The sequence below is a fragment of the Clarias gariepinus genome, chromosome 13 (genome assembly GCF_024256425.1).
Source record: "Clarias gariepinus isolate MV-2021 ecotype Netherlands chromosome 13, CGAR_prim_01v2, whole genome shotgun sequence".
Taxonomy (NCBI): domain Eukaryota; kingdom Metazoa; phylum Chordata; class Actinopteri; order Siluriformes; family Clariidae; genus Clarias; species Clarias gariepinus.
The window spans coordinates 22,504,083-22,529,149 of NC_071112.1; the positions used below are offsets into that span (position 1 = coordinate 22,504,083).

At 37.9% G+C, this 25,067-nt stretch overlaps 1 protein-coding gene across 2 annotated transcripts; it reads right to left on the bottom strand.

Annotated features, from left to right (window-relative positions):
• Positions 1-2,172: 2,172 nt before the first annotated feature.
• On the bottom strand, positions 2,173-24,152 carry pomt2 (protein-O-mannosyltransferase 2). 2 transcript variants are annotated; one of them, XM_053510562.1, is made up of 21 exons: positions 23,508-24,152; positions 21,828-21,912; positions 21,072-21,176; positions 20,759-20,867; positions 20,514-20,622; positions 18,798-18,957; positions 18,604-18,710; positions 18,409-18,491; positions 16,923-17,032; positions 14,957-15,020; positions 14,799-14,868; positions 13,135-13,213; positions 10,934-11,085; positions 9,274-9,365; positions 9,115-9,191; positions 8,953-9,024; positions 8,787-8,846; positions 7,116-7,221; positions 5,670-5,810; positions 4,593-4,704; positions 2,173-2,887 (listed from the first exon to the last, which is right to left on the bottom strand). In XM_053510562.1, the coding sequence occupies exons 1-21, from the start codon at positions 23,825-23,827 to the stop codon at positions 2,782-2,784; spliced, it is 2,319 nt and encodes a 772-aa protein (XP_053366537.1). In that variant the 5' UTR covers positions 23,828-24,152; the 3' UTR covers positions 2,173-2,781. The 2 variants fall into 2 exon arrangements, with proteins under 2 accessions (XP_053366537.1, XP_053366538.1); XM_053510563.1 differs by lacking the exon at positions 23,508-24,152 and having other exon boundaries at positions 21,805-21,881.
• Positions 24,153-25,067: the final 915 nt, after the last annotated feature.

Genomic DNA, 25,067 nt, shown 5'->3' on the forward strand with positions numbered 1-25,067 from the left:
TTTTACTTTTTTGCGATTTCCACTTTCACAGAAGCTTAACAAGGTGCGATTTTGTTAGTAACAGAAAAAGCATGGTTTATCATGTTCATTAATAAACTAAAATGATAAAAAGAATGAAGTTTAAAATTATTAATTAGTAATCATTTGCAAACCATTTAGGGTCAAGCGTTAGCTTCCTGCCTTGGGTCTGTGTGTGCGGAGTGCATCTGGGTTTCCTCCTGTTTCCCCCCGTAGTACAGACATGCAGGGTAGGCTAAATAGCATTTCCATACTGCCTCAAGTGTGTGTGTACAGTCGTGACCAAACGTTTTGAGAATGACACAAATATTAGTTTTCACAAAGTTTGCTGCTAAACTGCTTTTAGATCTTTGTTTCAGTTGTTTGTGATGTACTGAAATATAATTACAAGTACTTCATACGTTTCCAAGGCTTTTATTAACAATTACATGACATTTATGCAAGGAGTCAGTATTTGCAGTGTTGGCCCTTCTTTTTCAGGACCTCTGCAATTCGACTGGGCATGCTCTCCATCAACTTCTGGGCCAAATCCTGACTGATAGCAACCCATTCTTTCATAATCACTTCTTGGAGCTTGTCAGAATGAGTGGGTTTTTGTTTGTCCACCCGCCTCTTGAGGATTGACTACAAGTTCTCAATGGGATTAAGATCTGGGGAGTTTCCAGGCCATGGACCCAAAATTTTGTGGTTTTGGTCCCTGAGCCACTTAGTTATCACTTTTGCCTTATGGCACGGTGATCCATCGTGCTGGAAAATGCATTGTTCTTCACCAAACTGTTGTTGGATTGTTGGAAGAAGTTGCTGTTGGAGGGTGTTTTGGTACCATTCTTTATACATGGCTGTGTTTTTGGGCAAAATTGTGAGTGAGCCCACTCTATTGGATGAGAAGCAACCCCACACATGAATGGTCTCAGGATACTTTACTGTTGGCATGACACAGGACTGATGGTAGCGCTCACCTTTTCTTCTTCGGACAAGCCTTTTTCCAGATACCCCAAATATGACTTTGCCCCAGTCCTCAGCAGACCCTTCACCATACTTTCTGCAGAAGATCAATCTGTCCCTGATGTTTTTTTTGGAAAAAAGTGGCTTCTTTGCGGCCCTTCTTAACACCAGGACATCTTCCAAAAGTCTCCGTCTCACTGTGCGTGCAGATGTGCTCACACCTGCCTGCTGCCATTCCTGAGCAAGCTCTGCACTGGTGGCACCCCAATCCCGCAGCTGAATCCTCTTTAGGAGACGATCCTGGCGCTTGCTGGACTTTCTTGGATGCCCCGAAGCCTTCTTAACAAGAATTGAACCTCTTTCCTTGAAGTTCTTGATGATCCTATAAATTGTTGATTTAGGGGCAATCTTAGTAGCCACAATATCCTTGCCATTTTTATGCAACGCAATGATGGCTGCACGCGTTCTTTGCAGGTCACCATGGCTAACAATGGAAGAACAATGATTTTAAGCATCACCCTCCTTTTAACATGTCAAGTCTGCCATTCTAACCCAATCAGACATAATGATCTTCAGCCTTGTGCTCGTCAACATTCTCACCTGAGTTAACATGGCGATTACTGAAATTATTCCAGCAGGTTCTTTAATGACAGCGATTAAATGCAGTGGAAAGTTTTTTTGTGTTTTTTTGGGATTAAGTTAATTTTCATGGCAAAGAAGGACTATGCAATTTATCTGATCACTCTTGATAACATTCTGGAGTATATGCAAATTGCTATTATAAAAAATAAGCAGCAACTTTTCCAATTTCCAATATTTATGTAATTCTCAAAACTTTTGGCCACGACTGTATGTGTGTGTGCCCCGAGATGTATTGGTGCCCCTGTCCATTGTATACCCCGCCTCGTGCCCAAAGGCCCGTTCAATAGACTAGGAATAGGTTTCCCATGACCCTGAAGAGGAGAAGCAATACTCACTCGCTCATCATCTATACGGGGTACCAATCTATCACAATCAGCCTAATCTGTAGGTCTTTGGACAGTGGGAGAAAACCGGAGCAACTGGAGGAAAACCACATGCAGACTCCAGGCACACCGACCCGAGGCAGGAATCAAACCCAGACCATGGAGGTGCAAGCCGACAGTGCTAAAGCCACTGTGCCACAAGTGAGTCAGTAATTACAAAACAAGAAAAATCTTTACAAGTGAATTCTTGTATAAAAATATTTAATATTTACGTCAAAATGATCAGTTTGACAACAATCTGCTGTATGGATTGTCACATTGACTAGGTGCTGCTCATACTATAAAGTACAAATCAACATAAAAAATGACTCAGACCTTTAATTAATAATATAGAAGTTTCAAAATGCTCATGAGATTTACATAATCCCAAAAAGCTCCTACGGATGCTACATTCTCTCATTGAATTTGTCACTAAATTTCATAAATTCATCTTTAAAAGGCACTTAATGTGAGGTTTAATTCAGTCTAACCTGAAGTAGTCATTAAGTCTATCCAACTCTCCTACAAACATGTCAGATTAAATCTGAAATGCTTTACAATACTGATAACATACTAACATACACTTCCCTTAGTTTAAAGGGAAACGCAGCTCTGTGCTAATGCAATGGACCAAGCGATGCTTATTGTTTAGAAAATCTAGTATACATAATCACAATCTAAAATAAATGTAAAAGTGAAATGTCATGGACGTTTAAAAGATAAATAAATGTTTCTATTATAGCAGCTTTCTAGTGACTAGACTAGTAAAAAAGTTAAAATTTCACTACCCTATCACGCATAATGTCAAAACGCATTAAAATTCCCAGGACTCCAGCCACTTGAGTCCTGCCATGGATGAGGCAGGATCGTGAGCAAGTGGCCCCTTCATGCCATAGGACAGAGGGTGGAACAGGTAAAAGCTGCAAAGAAAGAAGGAAGACAAAATGGTCACAGAAACATAATTAACCAGTGTGAACTGCAATTTGTTCACAATATTATATATTTGTTAACAATAAAGTTGATTCATAGATATTTTGAACAATTATCAGCTTAAAGAAAACTACTGTATTAACAGTTATATACTTTTTATTGCTTTTATTTTAGACATTATTGTTTAAATACTGTATAGTTAAATATATACAATCACCATCCACTTTATTAGGAACACCTGCTGATTTATGCAGTCGTTCAAATCAGCCAAACATGTAGCAGTAGCACAATGCATAAAACCATACTGGGTCAAGAGCTTCAGTTATTGTTTACATAAAACATCAGAAAGATTCTGCTATTTGTTGATCCACTTTGTTTATTGACTTTTTGTAGATAGTAAATATTTTGTAAAATATCTTTTGTAAATAGTAGATATTTTGTCAAATTTTGTGAAATATCTACTATAAAATATCTACTATAGGTACATATTTAGAAAATACAATCCATTACATTGTCACTCTTTATAGTTATTCTGGCACTTTACTTTTCTTGTTTAGTCTTTATAAACCATTGCAAATATTTTAAATGTGGGAGATGGTAACAAAATTAGTTTGAACATGTTAAACCACTGCTAATAAACAAAAAATAGAGGAAGAAGGAAAAAAAATATGTAAAAATCTAAGTGAGGAAAATGACTATGACTTTAACCATAAGATGGTTGTTGGTGCAGACAGGTTGGTTTGAGTATTTCACAAACTGCCGATCTCCTCAATCAGCAGATTAAAATTTTTTTTTTTATTTACTCGGGTTATCTTTGGTAATATTAAAATTACTGTAGTTTGATGATCTGGATCACTTGGGTGTAACAAATATGCCCCCCAAAAAAACACAACCAAAAAATTGGAAAATGTACACAATACAAACCAAAACAAAAAATTTACATCAAACAAAAGCATCTTGTTCATTCTTTTAAGTTCTCTTTTATAGTTCTTTCACATCCCCAGATTAGTGGAGACATCCTTTAAAAAATTTTGGGGGTAAGTTTTAATTCGTTTTTTGATGCAGAAAAAAACGAATATTTGCACTGAACGACCTCATTATTCTGACTTTAGTTAGAAACACATTTTAATCAAAGTATTTATTAAAATTCTTTTCAGACATTTGAAAATGTGTTACGTCTAGTGTACCATGTGTAAATGCAATTATTTGAAGCCATTTATAGTTCTTTATTTTTGCTTACATAGATGCATACAAGATGACCAAAGAATGTGTGTGGGGAAATCTATACATGCAAGTATTTGGGGTGTTCAAGCTAAACTGGGACTTTTGTTTTTGCAGAATAGCAGTACACTGTTATGAGTAAAAAACAGCTTTATTTCTCTATTTCTGTAAATTTTTCCCCACTTGTTTCTGTGTTTCACTAGCGCTTGAATGCCATCAAGTTTTCTCAATACGCCTGAACTATGAGTGGACTGCTTGGTTCCAATCTGAAATGCTGGCCTCCCTTTAATGGCCCAAATATATGGAAATGGCTTGGAGCAAGGTCAGGACTATACAGGGGATGTAGCAATAACACCCAGCTGAATTTCTGTAATGTGCAAGTGGTGTTTGTGATTGATCATGGGTGCAGTCAGTCACAGACAGATGTGTCTCTGGTGAAAGTTAGCAACATGTTTAAGCATGAAGCGCACCTACCTGTGGAGGAGCCCGAGCAGTAGCACCACCTGACCTGCTCTTAAAATGCACTTTGAAACAGGTGGACTAAACAGCAGGTCAGCATTCTGCAGAAGTGTATCCAATGTTATTCCTTTAAACAGAAAAAAAAAGTTGTCACTAAAATGTCTGATTATTAAATAATTCACTTTATACCATGCCATACTATTCTGCTTTAGCAGAATTGTTTCTCGTAATTTGAGATCTTAGAACACACACACACTGATGGCTGATGTCGTGCCATTGTGACCAAAGAGCCAACACGTGCAGTGTCTGATATTGCAAATTAAAATCTGATTGTGTGTGCCAAAGTGGCACAATAGAGAAACCTTCAAGCCATCATCCCAAGATTGAGAGTTTGAATCTTAAATGATGCCACTGCCAGAATTTCAAGACCACAACACTGGCTTTTCCCTTTATTATTATAGCCCAATGTTGTGTAGGTTATCCACAGGACTTCAGGGGGTATGCTTTGTGTATGGCACCAGGACGCTGGCAGCCCTTTTTTTTGGTTGGGGCTGTGGGTTAAAGGGTGTGGCCTCAGTAGGACTTCTTTGTTCACTGTCGTGGTCCTGGTGCATTGGGAGTTCTGGTGCTTCTCTATTGTGACCAACAATGACTTTTTTTTTATTTTATTTGTCCTGCATTGGCTTTTTCTGTGGGATCAGACCAGACAGGCTTGCCTTCAGTCCCCACCGGCATAAATGAGCCTTGAGTGCAGATGATCCTGTCCCCAGTTTACTGATATATAGTTGATAAGCAATGTTCATGTGTTACCGTTATGGCCGATCAGTGTATTCATCTCATTTATTATTATATCAGCAACCTATCATATCAGGGAGAACTAAACCTGTACTTCAAAAGCCAGGCATTCACCAGACTTTAATCACAATTGTGTAAAATGCACTTAGGTTTTCATAAAGTACATCACAGATAGAAAAAGACACTATTTTTGACCACAGCAACATTCCACAGATACGCCCAGACCACCACACCAACCATCCTTTGACAAGATTCACCAAAGGAAGATGTCTCAGTTTATTTTCTATTTCTCACTACCTGTAAGCATACTGCTGAAGAGCATGGCAGGGAAGTAGTGGTGGTAGTAGAGAATTCGACCCATAATGTAGAAGGGCATGTAGTGTAGCAACCAGCCCAAGAACAGCATTCCTCCACCTTCTAAAAGAACCTCACAGCGTGCTGCAAGAACAGAACAGCCATTAGCACGACGCAGCATAAGGCCTTGTTCACACGGGCGTTAAGTTCGGATAAACTTGCTCTGAACGTCCTAGACGTTTATGTTGCGTTTTGTAGTGGCGGTTGGTTTGTCTCTGTCTAACGACAGCCTGTGTGTTAAGCTGTGGGGGCAGTGTGTCAGGAACTGGATATGAAAGCCCGCCGCTACTGGGTTCACTCTCTGACTGCACAACGTCGGATTAAAGGAAGGTTTCTTTTGTGGTTTATGAAGAAATGCGAACATTTCCGCGTAATTTTTTTAACAATTTATTAATTTTTTTTTTTGCCCTTTTCCGCATTTCCCTATGTATAGCATGTAGGATCATGGGATATATCCGGTCCTTCGAAGCGTAAAATGAACGCGAAGAAAACGAACTAGAAGCGTTTTCCTTGTGGCCGTTGGGTTTTGAACGCCAAGAAAAAGTTTTTTTAATGCCGTATAAACGCGCAGGCGGACAAACGCACGTCACTAAATCCCGTGGGAACACTCTCTTGATCAGCGCTAACCGGACGCTACGAACGCAAGAAAAACTCTCGATTTTAACGCCCATGTGAACAAGGCCTCAATCAATGAATGCAATATCAGATATATATACATTTCATATAACTATGTTCATGATTAGTTAATTCATGAACACACCATACACCAATTTCTAAAGTGTTAAGCATGCTAAATATTATATAAAGTGCAGAGTTTGGTGTTGGAAACATCCCAGTCAACATCATACAGTAAATTAAATGTTCAACTTGAAGTTTTATTAGAATTTAAAATGTAATTTTGTGGGGTTTTATATTGCAAAATATAAAACCGAGCTTCATGCTTAGGGCTGTATAGAGAAAAGTTTCTAATCGAAAGCTATAATAATAATAAAAAAATGCATACAAGTTATAATAATAATAATAATAATAATAATCCATAACTAGAGTCACTTTCAAAATAACATCCTACAGGCAAACCACAGACCTGGGATCATCCTAGCCTGGATTTACCATATGAAAAATATTTCTAAATATTAGTCATTAAAAATGTGCATTTAAGTAAAAAAACAAAATTGTGTGTGTGTATATATATATATATATATATATATATATATATATATATATATCAAAAAGTATGCTGTGATATACATATCACAGCATACATTTGCCAAGTTGTAACTACTGATAAATTAATATTTAAACAATTATTTGATAACAAACATCATTTTGCTCGCTCTGTCAAACAACTCCTCCATAATCCAAACAAGAACAGAAATGTTTCCTGCTCGCCTTTTCGTTCTTCCTGGAGTTTAGCTCCTCTCTGTAACGCCAGTGAAAACAGGCACACCATGACAAGAAACAGAGCCAGAGCGAATAGATTTAGCCACCAGATCACCTGTACAACAGAGAGAACGGTACAACTGAGTAAACACATTTTCTCAAGACTTTGGAATATCTTTTAGCTTTTGTACTCTAAAATGATTGTCCATGTTTGTTTGGAAATGTGCTCCTCTAGATCAGATTCACAGAACCCATTGCCTGCCTTAAATTACTTAATTTCAGGCTAGAATTCCCATTTCCTGCATTCTGATTAAATTAAGTCTGCTTTTCCTTAAACATACATGTGCAAGCCTAGTTTTCAATCTAAGCACAAGGAGCTGAATATTCAGTTGTAAGTGTAAAAAGTTGAATAATCGATATAATATTTGAACAACCTTAACGCAGTGTTGGATGTTGAGTTCAGCAGCCAGCTCAGTAAAAGAAAAAAGCATTTTATATAGCAGTACAAACACACCTGTACGAAAGTCAATCCTTTTCAATTAAATGTCAAGTAATGTAATAGGATGTGTTGCTCTTTTCCTCAAAAGTACAGATCATGGATCTGAATGGTGTTCTGTGAGTACAGCTGTAACAAGTTTTTACCCAGTAGGTATAAGAAAGCCTTGTTTTAGTAACAGGTGCATATAACTGGAACTATACAGCTAGAAGGGCTCATTTCTCCAGGCTTTTCTTGCAGGGATTTTACAAACAGGGATCTCTAAACTGTAAATTTCGCATTTTTATACAAATTCTTTTCATGACCACAATCCCAACTTTATTATCATTAAATGTATGCTGTAATGTTAGGGATCTATAACCTGTAGAGCATTATTTTCCCAGACGTCTTTGTGTCTTTGAAATGATCTACAGACTGGCTCGTTTTTGTATTACTTAATTTTTTTTATAAAACCTATCCGATTCCTGTGACTAGTCTAACAGACTAATAGCTTTAATAATTTTGACAAATAGCGGTACTGATTTACTGTAATAAAATATAAAAAATCCCCCGCTTCATGGACAGAAGATTCAATAACTAGAGGGTTCTTGTCACAGCTAACATTTATTTGAGGGTGAGTCAAAAATAATCGGCACTGTGGTTATATTAAAACCTCTTTTGGCCGCACTGTCTTTAAGGCTCCTGTGTCTCCAGTCACTGCTGTGCAGGAATGATTGTGTTATATTAGTTTATTTGTAACTGTGGTGCGGGCAAAAACAGATGCATTTGGATGTCCGCAAACAATAGGTACTCTAAGAAGTTTCTCAAAGAGAATCATTACTGGTGACCAGACATGGATTCATCACTACAGGCCTGAGAGTAAACAGCAGAGTATGGAATGAAAACATCCTCAATCACTGACCAAGAAAAAGTTCAAAAGTTAACCATCAGCTGGAAAATTTATGCTTTTAGTATTCTGGGATTCTCAAGGGCTGGTATTGAAACGTCCGCAGACTTCTGCCCACACTGTCAACACACTGCAAGAACTTTGTTTTGAGGTGTTTGAAAATCTTGTTTCGAAAAATGAAAAGTTAACTAAAAGGTAATTAGAATAAATTCTACGGCTATAGCGCAGATAGGTTTTGACTCACCCATGTAGTATAAAGTTCTATAGTATAAAAAAAGGGATAGAGAGAGATACTCACAGGGTTTCCTAAAAGATACACCCGGTACTCAGTTTCATTCACTCCAGAAAACCTCAAGCCCTATGCATGGAAGTGATAATGGTAAAAAGTTGTAAGAATTATTTCTTAGATGAACGAGTGCTAGGTTTAAATGTATAGCAATTCTGGAGAAACACAAGAACGTTACCTGATAGTTAATGGGCCAGTGCCAAGGTTTCGAGTTAACCTCGTTGTCTTTAGGTTTCAAGCCACTGTTTCCCTGTTTAAGAGCAAAAAGCATAAAACTACATCAAGATGCTTCTTAGTATTAATGCCTGTTTTCCCTCCTCTATTTTTGAGCTTAACTTACCCTGATCATGACAATATGGGATTCAAGTAAGATCTCCAGGAAGGAAGGCTTTAGCACACACAAACTAATGTTGGGCACTACGGAAACACAAAACCAGACCTTATGCTGCAAGTCAAAAAACAATCACCATGTCAATAGGGTTGTCTTACTATGACTTACATTTGGGATTGATGTGATCTTCAATGTTCCACTGGGAGTTCGGAGTTTCTTTTAAGTATGGACTACACGTGACCTCTACCTGTTCCCAGCCCCTTGGAAAGAGAGATTTGTATTAAAATAAACAAATAAATAGTTTCTGCACTGTATTTATTCCAATTACAATTTTTTCCATTAGAATCTAAAATATTGTTGAGCTTTTTAAACTCTTAAAGCATGCTATTTAGGAACTAATAGAAATTATTGCATAATTACAATAAAAGCTACTCTGAAATGTACTTTGTTATAATATTGAGGACTGCAAATCTGTCGAAGTTCAATAGCTAATATTTACTTCTGTTATATTTATAATAAAATATTTATATTTTTTTCTTATTAGTAAATAACATGTTTTTTTTATTTCAATCCTTACATAAGGTACAGTTGCTCAACCAGCCTAACAAAACCCTATAAAGTATTAGGATGAGTGCATTACAATAAACCTGTGATTTGAATTGAAACTAACTAATCAGATTTGAGAATTCAACAGTGCTGTGATTGATGGGCTTTTCCATCAAGGGGTCATCAAAGCAGACCACCCTGACCATCTCTACAGAACTTGGCACTGGTTTTATGCCAGAGGCTCCTGCTGGCTCAACTTTACCAGTTTATCTAGACTTCAGTTTAGCACTGCATCTAGTGAATAGGATTTTGGCACTGGCTTCAAATCAAATCTGGGCCTTCCTCATGTCAGGTGAGCCACCAACGCCCATTTATGAAACTATTTAATACAATACAAATTATAGTTTTAGTAACAAACTTCCTGAAGTATAGGAGAGCTGCATTTTTAACAATGAAAGAGAGAAAACATTCTGGGAAAAACTGTAAATGCAAAATAAAATTCAGGTAGTCCCCTACTTACGAACAAGTTCTGTTTTGGGAGCACATTTGTAAGTCAAATTTGTTCTCAAGTCCAACAAAGTGAGTTTTATATGCCTTTGACAATAATATACAATGTAAAGCTTACCAATCCACTTGACTAAATCTCTTTCATGTGGGCAAAAACCGTAATCGCGCCTAAGAAAATTAATCTTACAATGAATTGTTACAGTGTTGTCTCTGCGCCTTTAAATCGCAAGGGGAATCCCGGATGCCATTTTGTCTTAGAGCTGTTTTCCCACTGTATTGAATTGTGAACTCTGTTTTGTTTTTGATTTTCCAGAATAACTGTCAATATTGGTATCTGGTGCACTGCTGCATCTATTTTTTGTACAATACACATAAGCTAATTTCGTGACTGAACCAAAAGTAGAACCGCGGTCCATTCCTATCTGTGAAACTTTGTAACTCTAATGTTTATAAGTCGAAGACTATTTGTAAAAACTTCTAATCAGCCATAATAATGATTAATGATTACAAATACTTGAGTTACCAGTGACAGCTCTGGAATATTTCTTACTATGTTGACATTATGTCTTCTTACTGCCCAGTTTTAGTTTTCATATAGTAATTTCTGCATGCGCTCATGACACCAGATGAGATCATGAGCGCATGCAGAAATTTCTGCAATCATCCTTACCCTTAAACCTTTTCTCTATTTCCGAACATACAATAGATACAGTACACAGGGACACAGACTTTTAGGGATTAAATAACACGTCACAACAGTGTCAGAGACTCTCACCATTTCGGGAGCATCTTGCCTGATGAATAGAGCACGCAGCCAGTGGAGTGATGAAGAAACCGCACTTTACTGCGCAACACCTTCACCGGATCGCCTTTCTTTCCTCCACACACCTCCACCTGCCAGAGGTCATTGGGATCGCCTGTACCATTCTAAAAAAGAAGAGCAAGTTATGTTGTTGATCTGGGATGTAAGAATTTCATACAAAAATCTATTAAAGTGATCATGCTAAAGTGGCCAGAAAAGAGTGGAATTGTTGGAGACCGCAATTAGCATGATATTATTTACATTTTCTTAAAAGGTAGGATAATTAATTTATCTTCTATACTGCAGGGTCGCCAAAGCCCTGAACCCTATCCCAGGAGACTTTGAGTACAAGATGAGGTACCCCCTGGACAGGTGGCAATCCATCACACACACTATTACAGGCAATTTGGGAACGCCAGTCAACTTAATCTCCAAGTCTTTGGACGGTGGGAGGAAACATGAGAACCTGGAGAAAACCCATTAAGCACAAGGAGCACATGTGAACTCCATGCCGCCATTGGGATAATTCAGTGTTAGACATATAGTGGGGCAAAAACGTATTTAGTCAGCCACCAATTGTACAAGTTCTTCCACTTAAAAAGATTAGAGAGGCCTGTAATTGTCATCATAGGTATACCTCAACTATGAGAGACAAAATAAGAAAAAGAAAATCCAGAAAAATCACACTTTAGGATTTTTAAAGAATTTATTTGCAAATTAAGGTGGAAAATAAGTATTTGGTCAATAAAAAAAACTCTCAATACTTTGTTATATACCCTATTTAGGCAATCACAAAAGTAAAAATTTTCTTTAAGTCTTCACAAGGTTTTCACACACTGTTGCTGGTATTTTGACCCATTCCTCCATGCAGATCTCCTCTAGAGCAGTGGTGTTTTGGGGCTGTTGCTGGGCAACACAGACTTTCAGCTTCCTCCAAAGATTTTCTATGGGGTTGAGATCTGGAGACTGGCTAGGTCACTCCAGGACCTTAAAATGCTTTTTAAGAAGCCACTCCTTCATTGCCCGGGTGGTGTGTTTGGGATCATTGTCATGCTGAAAGACCCAGCCATGTTTCATTTTTAATTTTTAAAGGTTTTTACTCAAAATTTCATGATACATGGCCCCATTCACTCTTTCCTTTACACGGATCAGTCAACCTGGTCCCTTTGCAGAAAAACAGCCCCAAAGCATGATGTTTCCACCCCATGATTCACAGTAGGTATGGTGTTCTTTGGATGCAACTCAGCATTCTCTCTCCTCCAAACACAAGTTGAGTTTTTATCAAAAAGTTCTATTTTGGTTTCATCTGACCATATGGCATTCTCCCAATCCTCTTCTGGATCATCCAAATGCTCCCTAGCAAACTTTAGACGGGCCTGGACATGTACTGGCTTAAGCAGGGGACACGTCTGGCACTGCAGGATTTGAGTCCCTGGCGGCGCAGTGTGTTACTGATGGAAGCTTTTGTTACTTTGGTCCCAGCTCTCTCATTCACTAGGTCCCCCCCCATGTGGGTCTGGGATTTTTGCTCACAGTTCTTGTGATCTTTTTGACCCCACGGGGTGAGATCTTGCGTTGAGCCCCAAATCAAGAGAGATCATCAGTGGTCTTGTATGTCTTTCATTTTCTAATAATTGCTCCCACAGTTGATTTCTTTACACCAAGCTGCTTACCTATTGCTTCCCAGCCTGGTGCAGGTCTACCATTTTGTTTCTGGTGTCATTTAACAGCTCTTTAGTCTTGGCCATAGTGGAGTTTGGAGTGTGACTGTTTGAGGTTGTGGACAGGTGTCTTTTATACTGATAAGTTGAAACAGACGCCATAAATACAGGTAACGAGTGGAAGACAGAGGAGCTTCTTAAAGAAAAAGTTACAGGTCTGTGAGAGCCAGAAATCTTGCTTGTTTATAAGTGACCAAATACTTATTTGATCGAGGAATTTACCAATTAATTCATAAAAAAAATCCTACAATGTGATTTTCTGGATTTCTTTTTTTTGTCTCTCATAGTTGAGGTATACCCATGATGAAAATTACAGGCCTCTCTCATTGTTTGAAGAGGGAGAACTAGCAAAGTTGGTGGCTAAAATACTTTTTTGCCCCACTGTATTAGCTTTTTTATTCTTTTTATTATTATTTTAATAAAGAAGAAATAAAAATACACCATACTACTCACAATGCCATAGCCCGTGACTTGAAGGTGCTTTTTAGTCAGTGGTGCCTCATGAAGGTGACTGTGAAGGTTACGTGTGGTTCTGACAGAAAAAAAAAATTTTTATAAAGATACTGTGTCAGATTATAGTATTTAAGTTTGTTGCTTGTTCCACCTAGTAGTAACTTTTATTATACTTTATTAGTGACTTAATTATTATGTTAGAAATGTAGCAGGGCAAATCTCCAGCCTCCACAATATTTATTTGCTGTTGATAAATGGTTTAAAATGGATTTTATTAGACTTTTTGAATCGAGCACAGCAGCGTCAACAAGCATATATAAAAAAAAAAAATATATATATATATACATACGTCTTCCAAGGAGGACATATGTGGCCTGCCCACTGAACGTGCTACTTCTGGAAATAAAATAGCTAGTGCACATCTATGCTTCCTAATAAAGGTTATGTAATGGTTTGTTCAAATTCTCATAAAGAGGAAAAGAAAAAAGAAAGTCTGGCGACAGGTGATCAACAATGACGTCCAGGCGAGACGACTGGCAGTGATCTCTATGCGTCACCTATGTTTCGCAGGTTAGTGCACATCTACAGTATTAAACATTGACTAAACAAGCCAGTTGTCCACCACACCACGCACAGTGATTAGTTATACATGAATATGGAATATAGCAATTGTACCCTGCGCTACCCGTTAGTAAGGTTAGTAAGTTCGACGAGGAGACTTATCAGAGCAACATCGTAGCAAAACCACTTCTTATTAACACACATTTAGTGTACCACAACAAAAAGGAAGTGTCACGTCGTGGCTTCATTTGGTTCTACTGTGTAGCCAGTATTAGATTAAAAAACTAAGAAATGTTATACAAATACAGGTAGTCCCCGACTTATGAACGAGCTTCCTTCCAGAAACACGTTTGTAAGTCTGATTCGTTCTAAAGTGCAAAATGACTCTCGTAAGTCTTGTAAACATACAATATATTGTATATAGAGATTTTATACATTCACTTACACACTGAAAATATTGTATATAATTGTAAAAAGGGGTATCTGGTGCACTGCCTGGTGCAATGTCTATTTTTTTGTTCAATACACATGAGCTCCTTCTGTGATTGAAAAATAAGTAGAACCGCGGTCCGTTTGTATCTGTGGAAATTCGTATCTCAAATGTTTGTAAATCGGGGACTTTCTGCAGTGCACATCTATGCTTTCTGAAAAGGTACTGTGCAATATGGTAAAATTCCCATGAATGGTTTAAAAGGAGTTGCAGATAGAAGAAAAAAGTGATGATGACGAATCAAGATGACGAATAGTGCTGCCTATGCTTCACAAGCAGTTGACGCACAGACAGAGACACAGACAGAACGCATCATGGTACCAAGGTGTTTCTATTGTTGATTACTTTCTAGCCCTTACTGTATATTCACACAAACTATTAGTAATAGACATGCCAAATGGTTGTGCTAAATTTTGTATGCCTAGAGAAGTAGGCCTGTGTGACTGGCACATCCATAACACCTTCTGTGATTTGGGTGTGACACACACAGCTTTGTTTACCCTGCCTGCTATCAGACGACGTCATGCTTACAGACTTGCAATACTTGACTTGAACAGTAAGAACAGTATTGTCAAGTGCATTTGCAAAACCCATCACTCACTCACTCACTCACTCTTTGTGTTCCAGCCGAATGATGTCACCATGTCGGACGAGCTCGGGAGTCCCCGTGGAATCTAAAAACACTAAAAGACACAATCTCCAATATCACACGCAGCTGATGTCAGAAATAAGCATGTGTGTGCATAAAACTATATCTAAAGTTCCCCTCACCACCGTCATCGGGTCTCTTGACAAGCCACAGATTATTATAGTCTTTGTGCAGATAAGCAGTGACCTATTAAAGTAGAAATTCGAGACAGATTATTATAACATTAATTTCAATGTTTAAAACAAGCTTGCCAATAATTTAGCTCTTGTTAATTTAAAACATAAAGCAATCTCGTAAAACAACCTTAGTAATAAACGTGCACTTAACAGACTGTTACCTAAAGAAGGGTAAATGCCGTTCTAGTTCTTTTTTAAATGTAATCGAATGCCTGCAGACAGGATGGTGAATGGGAAACAAACCAAACAGTATGGATATGTAAGGAATATTTGTAATGATTATTATATGACACCTTTACCGATTAAAATTCTTCAAAACACTGGAGGTGTGGGGCACTGCTGCTAACCTTTAGGCCATTATCCATCACCATGTCACTTAAAATCATTCTAACTCTTTTGCAATGTAACCACTCTCGCTTAAAGACATTAAATTTTTTATTACTTTTACATAGTGCATTATTATATGTGCTTAACTGGCCAGTGCTCAGTAATCAAGGTTGTCAGTAATAGATTTTTATATATTTAGGCCATTATCTGTGTCATGTATTCCCTTTTGTGCTGTCGAGATCAATAATTTTTTAAATTATAAATAAATTGAGCATTTCTTTGAATTAACAATCAAGAATAATCCAATATATTGAATCTTTAAATCTACTTGTATAGTTGTTTTTATCTCCTAGATAAAAACTACATCTAAGTGCTTCATAAATGTGCTTTTTTTCTCTCTAAAAATGTTAAAGTAAATAAAAAAAAAGAAAAAATTCACAAAAATTACTGTTTCATGAAGCCTACATCCTACCCGTTTTCATTCAAGTCATATACAAATCTAATCTATAACCACATATAAAAGTGACGCAGATCTGATCTAAAAACATTTTAGTGCGTTCAGACAGTCCTTAAAATCTGATTTGATTCACAATACCCTATTTTCTAAATACTAATACTATAATAACTCTAGCATTGCTGTTTCTTATTGTAAAGAAGACAAGGAAAGTAAAATACATTATAAATTTTATATTATAATTATAATATTATAATTACCTTATTAAATAATTTATACAGCTATTTAGTGATAAAATAAAACTCAAGGATTTAATGGGGCAAAATGTTAAGAAATGTAATTTCGTATTGGGTTTAAAAATCAGGTAACAATAGAACCAAATATAAACCAAAATACTTATACATTTAACATTAATAAATTGCGTAAGGAAAGGCAATTAAACTACAAGTACAGTGGAACCTCGGATTACGAGCATAAATTATTCCAGGAGCGGGCTCGTATTTCAAAACACTCTTAAACCAAATCTAATTTTCTCATAAGAAATAATAAAAACTCAAATTATTCGTTCCACAGCCCCAAAAAATAAATAGCTAAAAATATTTAACACAAAATATAAATAAAAATAAAACAAATTTACCTGCACTTTACCTTAAAAAAAAGAAGTAAAAATAAATCCAGACAGATAAATGTTTGTGCGTGCAGCAAAGGACCACAACAGAGCAGTGTTTCTGTGTAGAGCAGAGAGAAAGTGTGTGTGTGTGTCTGTGTGTCTATGAAGGCGAAAGTAGGAGGGGTCTGTGTGTGTGTGTAGGGGGCATGATGTCCAATGACACGCACATACACAAACACAATAAGCAGGCTGATACAGAGAGAAAATTAACCTCTTTAATGAGACTTGCTTTTGCTTTACACACGCGCTGTACACGTGACGCTCGGCATCAAAACAAAAAACACATGCATGAACATGATACTCAGTACTTGTAAACCAAGACTTGTTCATTTTCTTGTTCAAGTCAAAATTGCTAAAAAAAAAAATCCTTGCTCGTCTTGTAGAACACTCGCAAACCACGTTACTCACAATTCGAAGTTTCACTGTAACTGTGATTAAAATCCTGACTCCTGAGTACTGACCTGCTGCTGTTGGGCTCCGACCCCCTCTGGATACAGGTGCCAGTGTGAATGAAGATAACCTCCAGCTATTCTTAGGTTCTTCACTGTTATTGCTGAGCCATATGCCAAGTCTGTTTGTGGAGAGAAATAATTCTTAAAAACCAAATGCATGCACTAGATCTAATTTTGTATAACTTTTATAGCTCTATTCTGCACTGCCACTTCTGATGGAAGTCTGACTGCTGTGGTGAGTTCAAAATAAAAGCATGAGGTAAAGACGTAGGAGCGGGCAAAAATAAATAATCATCACCTAAATTTAATTTAGCAAGTAGGTAAGAACCTTCAATTGGATAATTACAGCAGTGATTAATATGGTTCGGTTGGCAACAAGTTATTTAACCCTAACTGGTGCAGTGAGTAACTTCTCATTTCTAAATCAACTATGTGAGAAGACATATTCTGTGGTTGTGGCAAAAATGTTAGTCTCTTTTAAAAGGATAAAATTATAGGCCTGAATCAAGCTAAAAATATATTTTTTTTCTTTCCTGATGGAACAGGTATTTTCCAAGATGACTATGCCAGGATTCATCAGATTCAAACTGTGTGGTTCAAAGAAGCATGAGACATCATTTTCACACATGGATTAGCTACTACAGAGTCCAGACACTAACCCCATTGAGAACCTTTAAGACTGCAGTGCACCAGATAACAATATGCACAATCATATAGGATATTTTCAGTGTGTATGTGAATGTATAAAATGTCTAAAGTCTGGGATATGTTGTGTGTGTGCATGTAGGTATGCGGGAAAAATTAGTTGGCCTCAATGGTTTCAATTAATCAGTCCAGTAGCATGATGATAGAAAATGCTTGTCCTGTAAAGCTGTCCTAATGGTGAATAATCCTAATTTTGGAAAATCCTTAACAAAACAAAGTTCACAGTCCAATAAAGTAAAAAACAACTGAGACTAAATTCCTTAGGCGCAGTTTCGTTTTTTGAAGCTTATAAAGATATGATGCGCTAAAGGTGAAGTGGATAAACTTAAACAGCCTGTACAGACCCCTGACTTTAACACCTCTGAAAACCCTCGGCATAAACTGGAAGACTAACTGCAAGATGTGTCCTCAGGCAGGACCTCACTAACACTGTGGCAGAACGCTCCCAGTAGAGTGGACGTTATTTTAACAGCAAATGGGGCTAAAAGTGTAATGGGACTTTTAAAAAAAGTCATTATGTTAAATTAAAAAAACATTATGTAAGTCCTTGTGAAGATGCCTGGAAGGATTGGAATATGATAGCTTTAATTACACTGCCAACTCATGACAGGAAGTTCCCCTTGAATGGTTAAAATTTATAATACACATAGTTCAGTCCTTATGCTGTAGACAAACAATGACCTACAGTAGCCCTGAACCTAATTAATTACTGTTCTGGAGATGTTTTCACAATGGTTCTGTAGAAACAGTAAAACTCCTGATTAAAAAAAATCTGTCAAAATACACTCACATTCTGGCATGGTGGCGTTGTGAAGGTTGTTTCCAATTAGGCGAGACTGAAAAGCCGAGCTAAAGAAACCATCTCCTGGACCACTGCGTAAGAGAAAAGAATCAAGAGTAGTGTTCTTGAAGTGTTTGGTTTTTTTTATTTACTGCATGTGAGTAGTAAATGTATGATAACAGAAGAAGAAAGACTTTTGCATACCTTCTGTTTAATATCACAAAATGAACAGCAAATATTGTAGTGTAAAGAAACAAGGGAATCATTATCAACCCGAACACCCTGGCAGCCAAGTGCTTGGCAAAATCCACCTGGTGAGAAATGAAAACTGTAAATGAACCCAGGCAGAGCTGACCCATGAATGTTTAATCGTTTATCTACATTGCCCTTGTCCGTACCAGAGAGAGACGAACATCTCCCAGTAGTTTCCAGAGGTCCCATGCTGTATTGATACCCACTAATAAAATGACAAACAGCCCTACAAACTTCACCCCCAGAGAGCCAGCGAGATTTACTCCTGTCAAAAGCAGCCACAGCCACCAGGACCAGCTAAAAGCTCTAGAACAAACAAACAAAATGGGGGAAAATTTTAATAATCATCAAAGAGGGGAATAAATGGACTATATATATGGGTCAAAGGTAAAATATATACTTCATCGTCAAATGCTGCTGAAAATGATTAATATGCCCACAACTATACATTTCTTTTCTGCTGTTGTTTTACGATTTGTCTAAAATTGTTATTCAGTCATGGTCCACATTCAGTTCCAACATTATATACAAAAATAAATGATAACATTTATCAGGAACAAATGGTTGCACACCCCCAAGGTTTAGAATGAAAATGAACCCATCGCATACATTACAGGAGTTATTATAGAACATACTAATAAGAAAGAAAGAAAGAAAAAAAAAGTTACAAATTAAGCATGGTTTTATCCTGCAGCTCAATAAGCCAAAGTTTAAAACAAAATCTGGAATGTTATGAATCAATGTTTAGCTGCATTCTCTCACTCTATCCAAAAGTGATTTAAAGGCAATTAATGCATTGTACAGTATGCCAGCAATCTGGTGAAAGGATCAGGAGCCCTAATGGCCCATCTACAGTGCGTCCACAGCCAAGCCAATGCAGCACAAACCATTGGAAAAAAAAACTTCAACACTGGCCATGACAGAAAGGTCTCAGAACACCCTGTGCATACCAGAGTGACATGTACCTGCAGCAACCCACAGCACTCAAAAGAACCTGCAGCCAACACCTGGTGCTTCTACATGTTTACATTTAAAGCATTTGAAGCACTCACATATCTTATTATACATTTGATCACTTAATCACTTGGGATAAGGACATGGTTTAGGGGCCCAACAGTGGCAACTTGGTGGTGTTTGGGTTTGAAACTGGGACCTTCTGATCAGAAGTCCAACACCCACAGAGGTCTCTTAGAGTCGTCCTCTGCAGGCCAGAGCCGCCCCAGAAGCACCAGTAGAGCCTATACTCTAGGTGACTTTATTGTTTATGGTTTTAATGTTGACATACCAACAATATCACATGCGATTGCTAAAATACAGATCCAGACAACAATCTAACCAAGTCTAAAGCAAATGCAACTATTTATGCATTATTCTACTAATCATATCTATTTACTAAAGCTAAAGCAGGGTTTCTCGACCCTAGTCCTGGAGAACCCCAAAATGTGCAGGACAGGGGGTTCTGCACAATACAAAGTTCACAATTTTATTCATTCATTGTCCGCAAAATTATGCAAAGCAAATGCATGCATTACACGTTTAGCAAAACTAAATCCAATTTCACTCTCTTTCTCTTTATTGGTCTCTTTTTTATTTATTTATTTATTTATTTATTTATTTTTGACTATATTCAGTGTGCAGAGATGGTTTACAAACTGTATCTGAGCTGAAGGTTGATGCATGTGTACAAATTTTGCATCAGTTCCAACATTTATGACCTAACCAAACACTCACAGTGAAAAAGCAATTCTGAATTGTCAGTGTGACCCAAAAGGAATGCCATATTATAGATTTTGTAACCGAGAAATCTGACAACAAAAACAGTGTGCACAGTTTAGCTACTACATTAGTGTGTGCTGGCTTACCTGAGTCTTTGCCGGTTGAATTTGACCATGCACAGCACAGCACCCATAATAAAAAACATGAGGATGGGATCGAGCAGGATGTACTGAGAGAGGGTGATGCACCCAGTGTCTAAAGGGGAAGCAGTCATAAAGTGTTAAATATTACCTGCAGTTTTCTTTTTTAATACATGCTTACTTGCAGGTTATAATCACATATTTTACATTTTTGCAAAGAATAATATGATCCATCTTGTCATTATGCATACCGAAAATAAGTAGGGAAGCTGCAATAAGAGCAGCCATGGTAGAACGAGAAAGCTCCCAGACCACCACGTAAGCAAAAGGAGGCAGACAGGAGCCGAGTGCTGCGCAGAACTGAATGGACAAGGGAGTCAAGAAATGTTTTGACACCATAAATGACATCAGCTAAGCTGCTAAAGCAATAAAACATATATCCACCAAGCGGATAAGGCTTAATATTTTCATATTTTGCCCTCACTGACTATTCCTAATTAAAAAACACACCTCAGGTAAGTAACATTAAACTATCAGACATAAAGGTAACAAGAGAATATCTACCCCTCTCATCCCCCAGTAGTTGTGATGCTCATATTTGTCGCCTGGTTTGATGAAAGGAAAGGTGCCATTGTAACCCGTCAGGTATCCTGCTAAGCCAATCAGCATCTGTGCTTATAAAAAAAAACCGTTACCCAGACTATACATACTCGCGCTTTCAGTAATACAATTAGTAAATAGCTAAATAGTGAACGCTATACATGAAGCTTTACATGAAGTAAACAAACCTGGTGACACACGAGGAGCTTAGTTTCTATGGCAATATTTAAGAAAAGTACAGTGAAACATTGTATTGCGAGTGACTTGCTCTGCGAGCGTTTTGCAAGACGAGCAAATTTTTAAGAATAAATTATAACTGGTAACATACGAGTAGTATGCATGCGCTTTGTCTGTCAAGTGTCACGTGATCACCAATGCTTTTTTTCTCGTTTTGTGAGATTGTGAGTAATTATCTCCCATGCTTAATCTCAGTGAGCGTACGTCACTCGTATAGTCAAAAGATGAGAAAACTTGCAGTTCAGAATTTCAGTGATGCTGTTTAATTACTTTTATAATTTTGGACAAATGGTGGAGGAGCATTTGAAAAGAAATTCCTAAAGTGAGATTGATTTCCAGTCCCGCCCTGGGTGCAGTCAATAATGTTATACCTACACTGTGACCCTGTATAGAAGCAGATGTGGCTAATGAAATGGCCAGTGAGTGCAGGTGAAGACAGATAAACTTTACAGTCTGGTACCTCAGTACAGACGAGCTCCTCACCTTGCCGAGCGGTGGATGAACATCAAAGAAAAACGTGCGGTTAATATAATAGCTGCCCATCTTCCCAAAGTGGGTCTCATCCCAGCTGCAAATAAACAATAAACCATTATATATGACTGGATGTCTTTTTAACATTACATTTTTTCCACGAACATCACCAAAAGCTTAGTCATGTGACCAGGACTCACAAGTGATGGAATTTTTTTAAAACAAACAAAATATCCTGCCCAGCCAAAAAAATATTTTTTACAGATAAATTCACACACATTTCATTGAATCCTCTTTTTTTCCCTCTTATCCAGAGTTGCATTTATTTCTCTCCTAGAACCAGACCGCTAAGTAAAACCTTCTCCAGCACATCCCAAAGATTTTGAATAGGGTTAGGGTCTGCCCTCTTGGGTTTAGTGTTTGGAGAATATTTCTTCTTTCTGCCATTTTGTCCTTCACTATATAGAAAGTCCTCCTCTCTACTCTTAACAATTTTTACCTTAGGAGCTGTTTTTAGGTCTAAGATGTTTCATGAATAATTTATCTTTACTAAGATATAGTCCTAAATTAAAAAGATAATTCTAAGAAAATGTCATAATTCTAAGAGTTTTCTAAGAATTTTATCATTAGGAGCAACTTTTAAGCTTCAGAAGCTTTGTGAATACGGGCCCAGGTCATTCAGTGTATTCAGGTAGTCATTTAACATCATTTTTCGGGCACATAACTGTGCTGAGCCTGACCCAGCCAACAGAGGCAACCCAAGATCATATTACTGCTTCCACACTGCTTGTATGGCAGGTACTTAACAGGATGCGTGCATCACTTTGGCTGCCTCTCTTGACAAAGTGAAGTCTTTTTTACTGATTTGTCCACTGAGTTGTCTTCGTATTGTGCATGTGGAAATGCTCTTACTTTCACCATTAAACATATTTGTAAGTTCTACTTTGTTTTATTTACTTTTTTTACAAGGTGATGTCACTAAGTGTTTTAGTGGCTCATTCAAGATGTTTTTCTGACCATATTAATCACTGCAGTAATCAAAGAAATCTCTTAACTTTTTGCTTATTTAATTCCAAGTGGTGATGGTTTTTGGCTGGGCTTTTACACACTATATGGACTAAAGTATTTGGCCAACCCTGTTAATTATTAAATTCGGGGTGTTTCAGTCAGGCCCTTGATCCCCAGTAAAGGGCATCCTTAATGCTTCAGCATACCAAGACATCTTGGACAACATTATGCTTTCAACTTTGTGGTAACAGTTTGGGGAAGATTTTTTTTCTATTCCAACATGACTGTGCCCCAGTGCACACAGCAAGGACTATAAAGACAGGGTTGAATGATTTCGATGTGGAAGAACTTGACTGGTCCTAATAGTGAGCCCTGACCTCAACCCCATCGAGCACCTTTGGGATCAACACATACAGAGATTGCAAGCCAGGCCTTCTCGTCCAACATCAGTGCCTGACCTCATAACTGCATGCATCGAACATGAATGCTCTACAGAATTCCTCCAAAACTTTGTGGACAGCCTTCCAAGAAGAGAGGAAGCTGTGAAAGGGGGACCAACTTTATATTGAAGTGTATGTATTTTGATGCAATGTCATCGCAGGTTTGAACAATATACTTTTCGTCTATATAGTGTGAATGTGTATGCATGCATGCGTGTATTTATTTTGTTAAAGACGCCCTCACCACACGTGCGGCGGCTCGGTGAGCGTGTAGAAGCGCGTGCACGCGGACAGGAGCAGCACCGAGAGGAGAGGGAGCACTGGAGCGGTATTACTGCGGGGAGAGCGCCAGGGTTTAGAGAGATCACTGGATAATGATGATGTTGTTGTTAATGATCCGTTTGAACGCGCCTGGCTGGGGGAGTCCACGAGGTCAACGTGTCGCGTGCCAGGTGTCTCGTCGTGCGCGCGCGCCTTCTCCGCGCGCGTGCATGTTTTCCGACTCCGTAAACCGCCAGACCCTGGCCTCCGGACGCCGTGGTGTCCACTGAGACTCACTTCCATTAGCTGGACGGTTGAACAGCGGTGTTAATGCTAAATACAACAACGGCGGCTCGGTTAGCCGAGTCAGCTAGAATCACCGAAACGAAGTATTCGGTCTCATTTCATCCCGGTAGAGGATCGAATAAATCTCTAAACATAGCAGAAATGCTCGTACGTGTGAACAGACCGACCATCTAGTGTTCTACTTGTCCAGGTGTATTTACTCCACACAATGATTCTCCTTTAACTTCTACTACTACTAGATCTTCTTCTATGCCTGATGTAGCGGTGTAACCTGGAGATGCACATCGCCCCCTGGCGACCGGTTGTGGAATAGGGCCAAGTTTTGAGAAAGACAAATATTCCACAAAATCTGCTGCTTTAGTGTTTTTTAGATTTTTTTGTCAGATGTTACTGTGGTATATTGAAGTATAAAAACTTTTCATAATGCATTTCATAAGTGTCAATGGCTTTTTTTTTTACAATAATATTAGCTTTATGCAAAGAGTTAATATTTGCAGTGTTGATCCTTCTTTTTTCAATTCTGTCAATCAACTTCTGGACCACACCCTGACTGATGGCAGCCCATTCTTACATGATCAATGCACAGTTTGTCAGAATTTGTAGGGTTTTTGTTTGTCCATTCACCTCTTGAGGATTGAGGTTTCAATGGGATTAAGGTATAGAGGGTTTTCTGGCCATGAACCCAGTATTTTCTGGCCATGAACCCAATATGTTTTATTGTCCAAATCACTTATCACCTTTGCGTTATGGCAAGGTGCTCCATCATGCTGGAAAAGGCATTGTTCATCACCAAACTGTTCTTGAATGATTGAGAGAGGATGAGTCTTGTGTCATGCCAACAGTGTAGCCTGAGACCATTCATGTGTGGGGTTGCTTTTCAGCCAAGGAAGTGGGCTCATTCACAAGTCTGCCCAAGAACACAGCCATAAATAAAGAATGGTACAAAATCATCCTCCCAGAACAAATTCTTCCAACCATCAAAGAATGGTGGGAGCTAACTTTGTAAAAATTTATATTTCTGTTTTGAACAGAACTTTGGTCCACAGCCGTACAGTCACGCACTTACATAAGTAAATGTTATTTCACGTCTACCAGAACATATTGGAAATAAAATTACATAATGAATGTGCAGACTTTGAGTTTCATTATAATGGTATATACCCTCCAATCAAGTGAACAGTGAAGGAATTGAAGCTTGTTTATGTATTTATATTTGTTGCTATTTTGGTCCATTCAC

Coding starts and splice junctions, on each gene's coding strand:
- pomt2 (XM_053510562.1), bottom strand. CDS start 23,827: ATGGAAGTGAGTCTCAGTGGACACCACGGCGTCCGGAGGCCAGGGTCT. Junction 21,177..21,827: donor TTCATCCACCGCTCGGCAAG/GTGAGGAGCTCG, acceptor TTATAAGCACAG/ATGCTGATTGGCTTAGCAGG. Junction 5,811..7,115: donor ACTCCAGGAAGAACGAAAAG/GCGAGCAGGAAA, acceptor CTGTTCTTGCAG/CACGCTGTGAGGTTCTTTTA.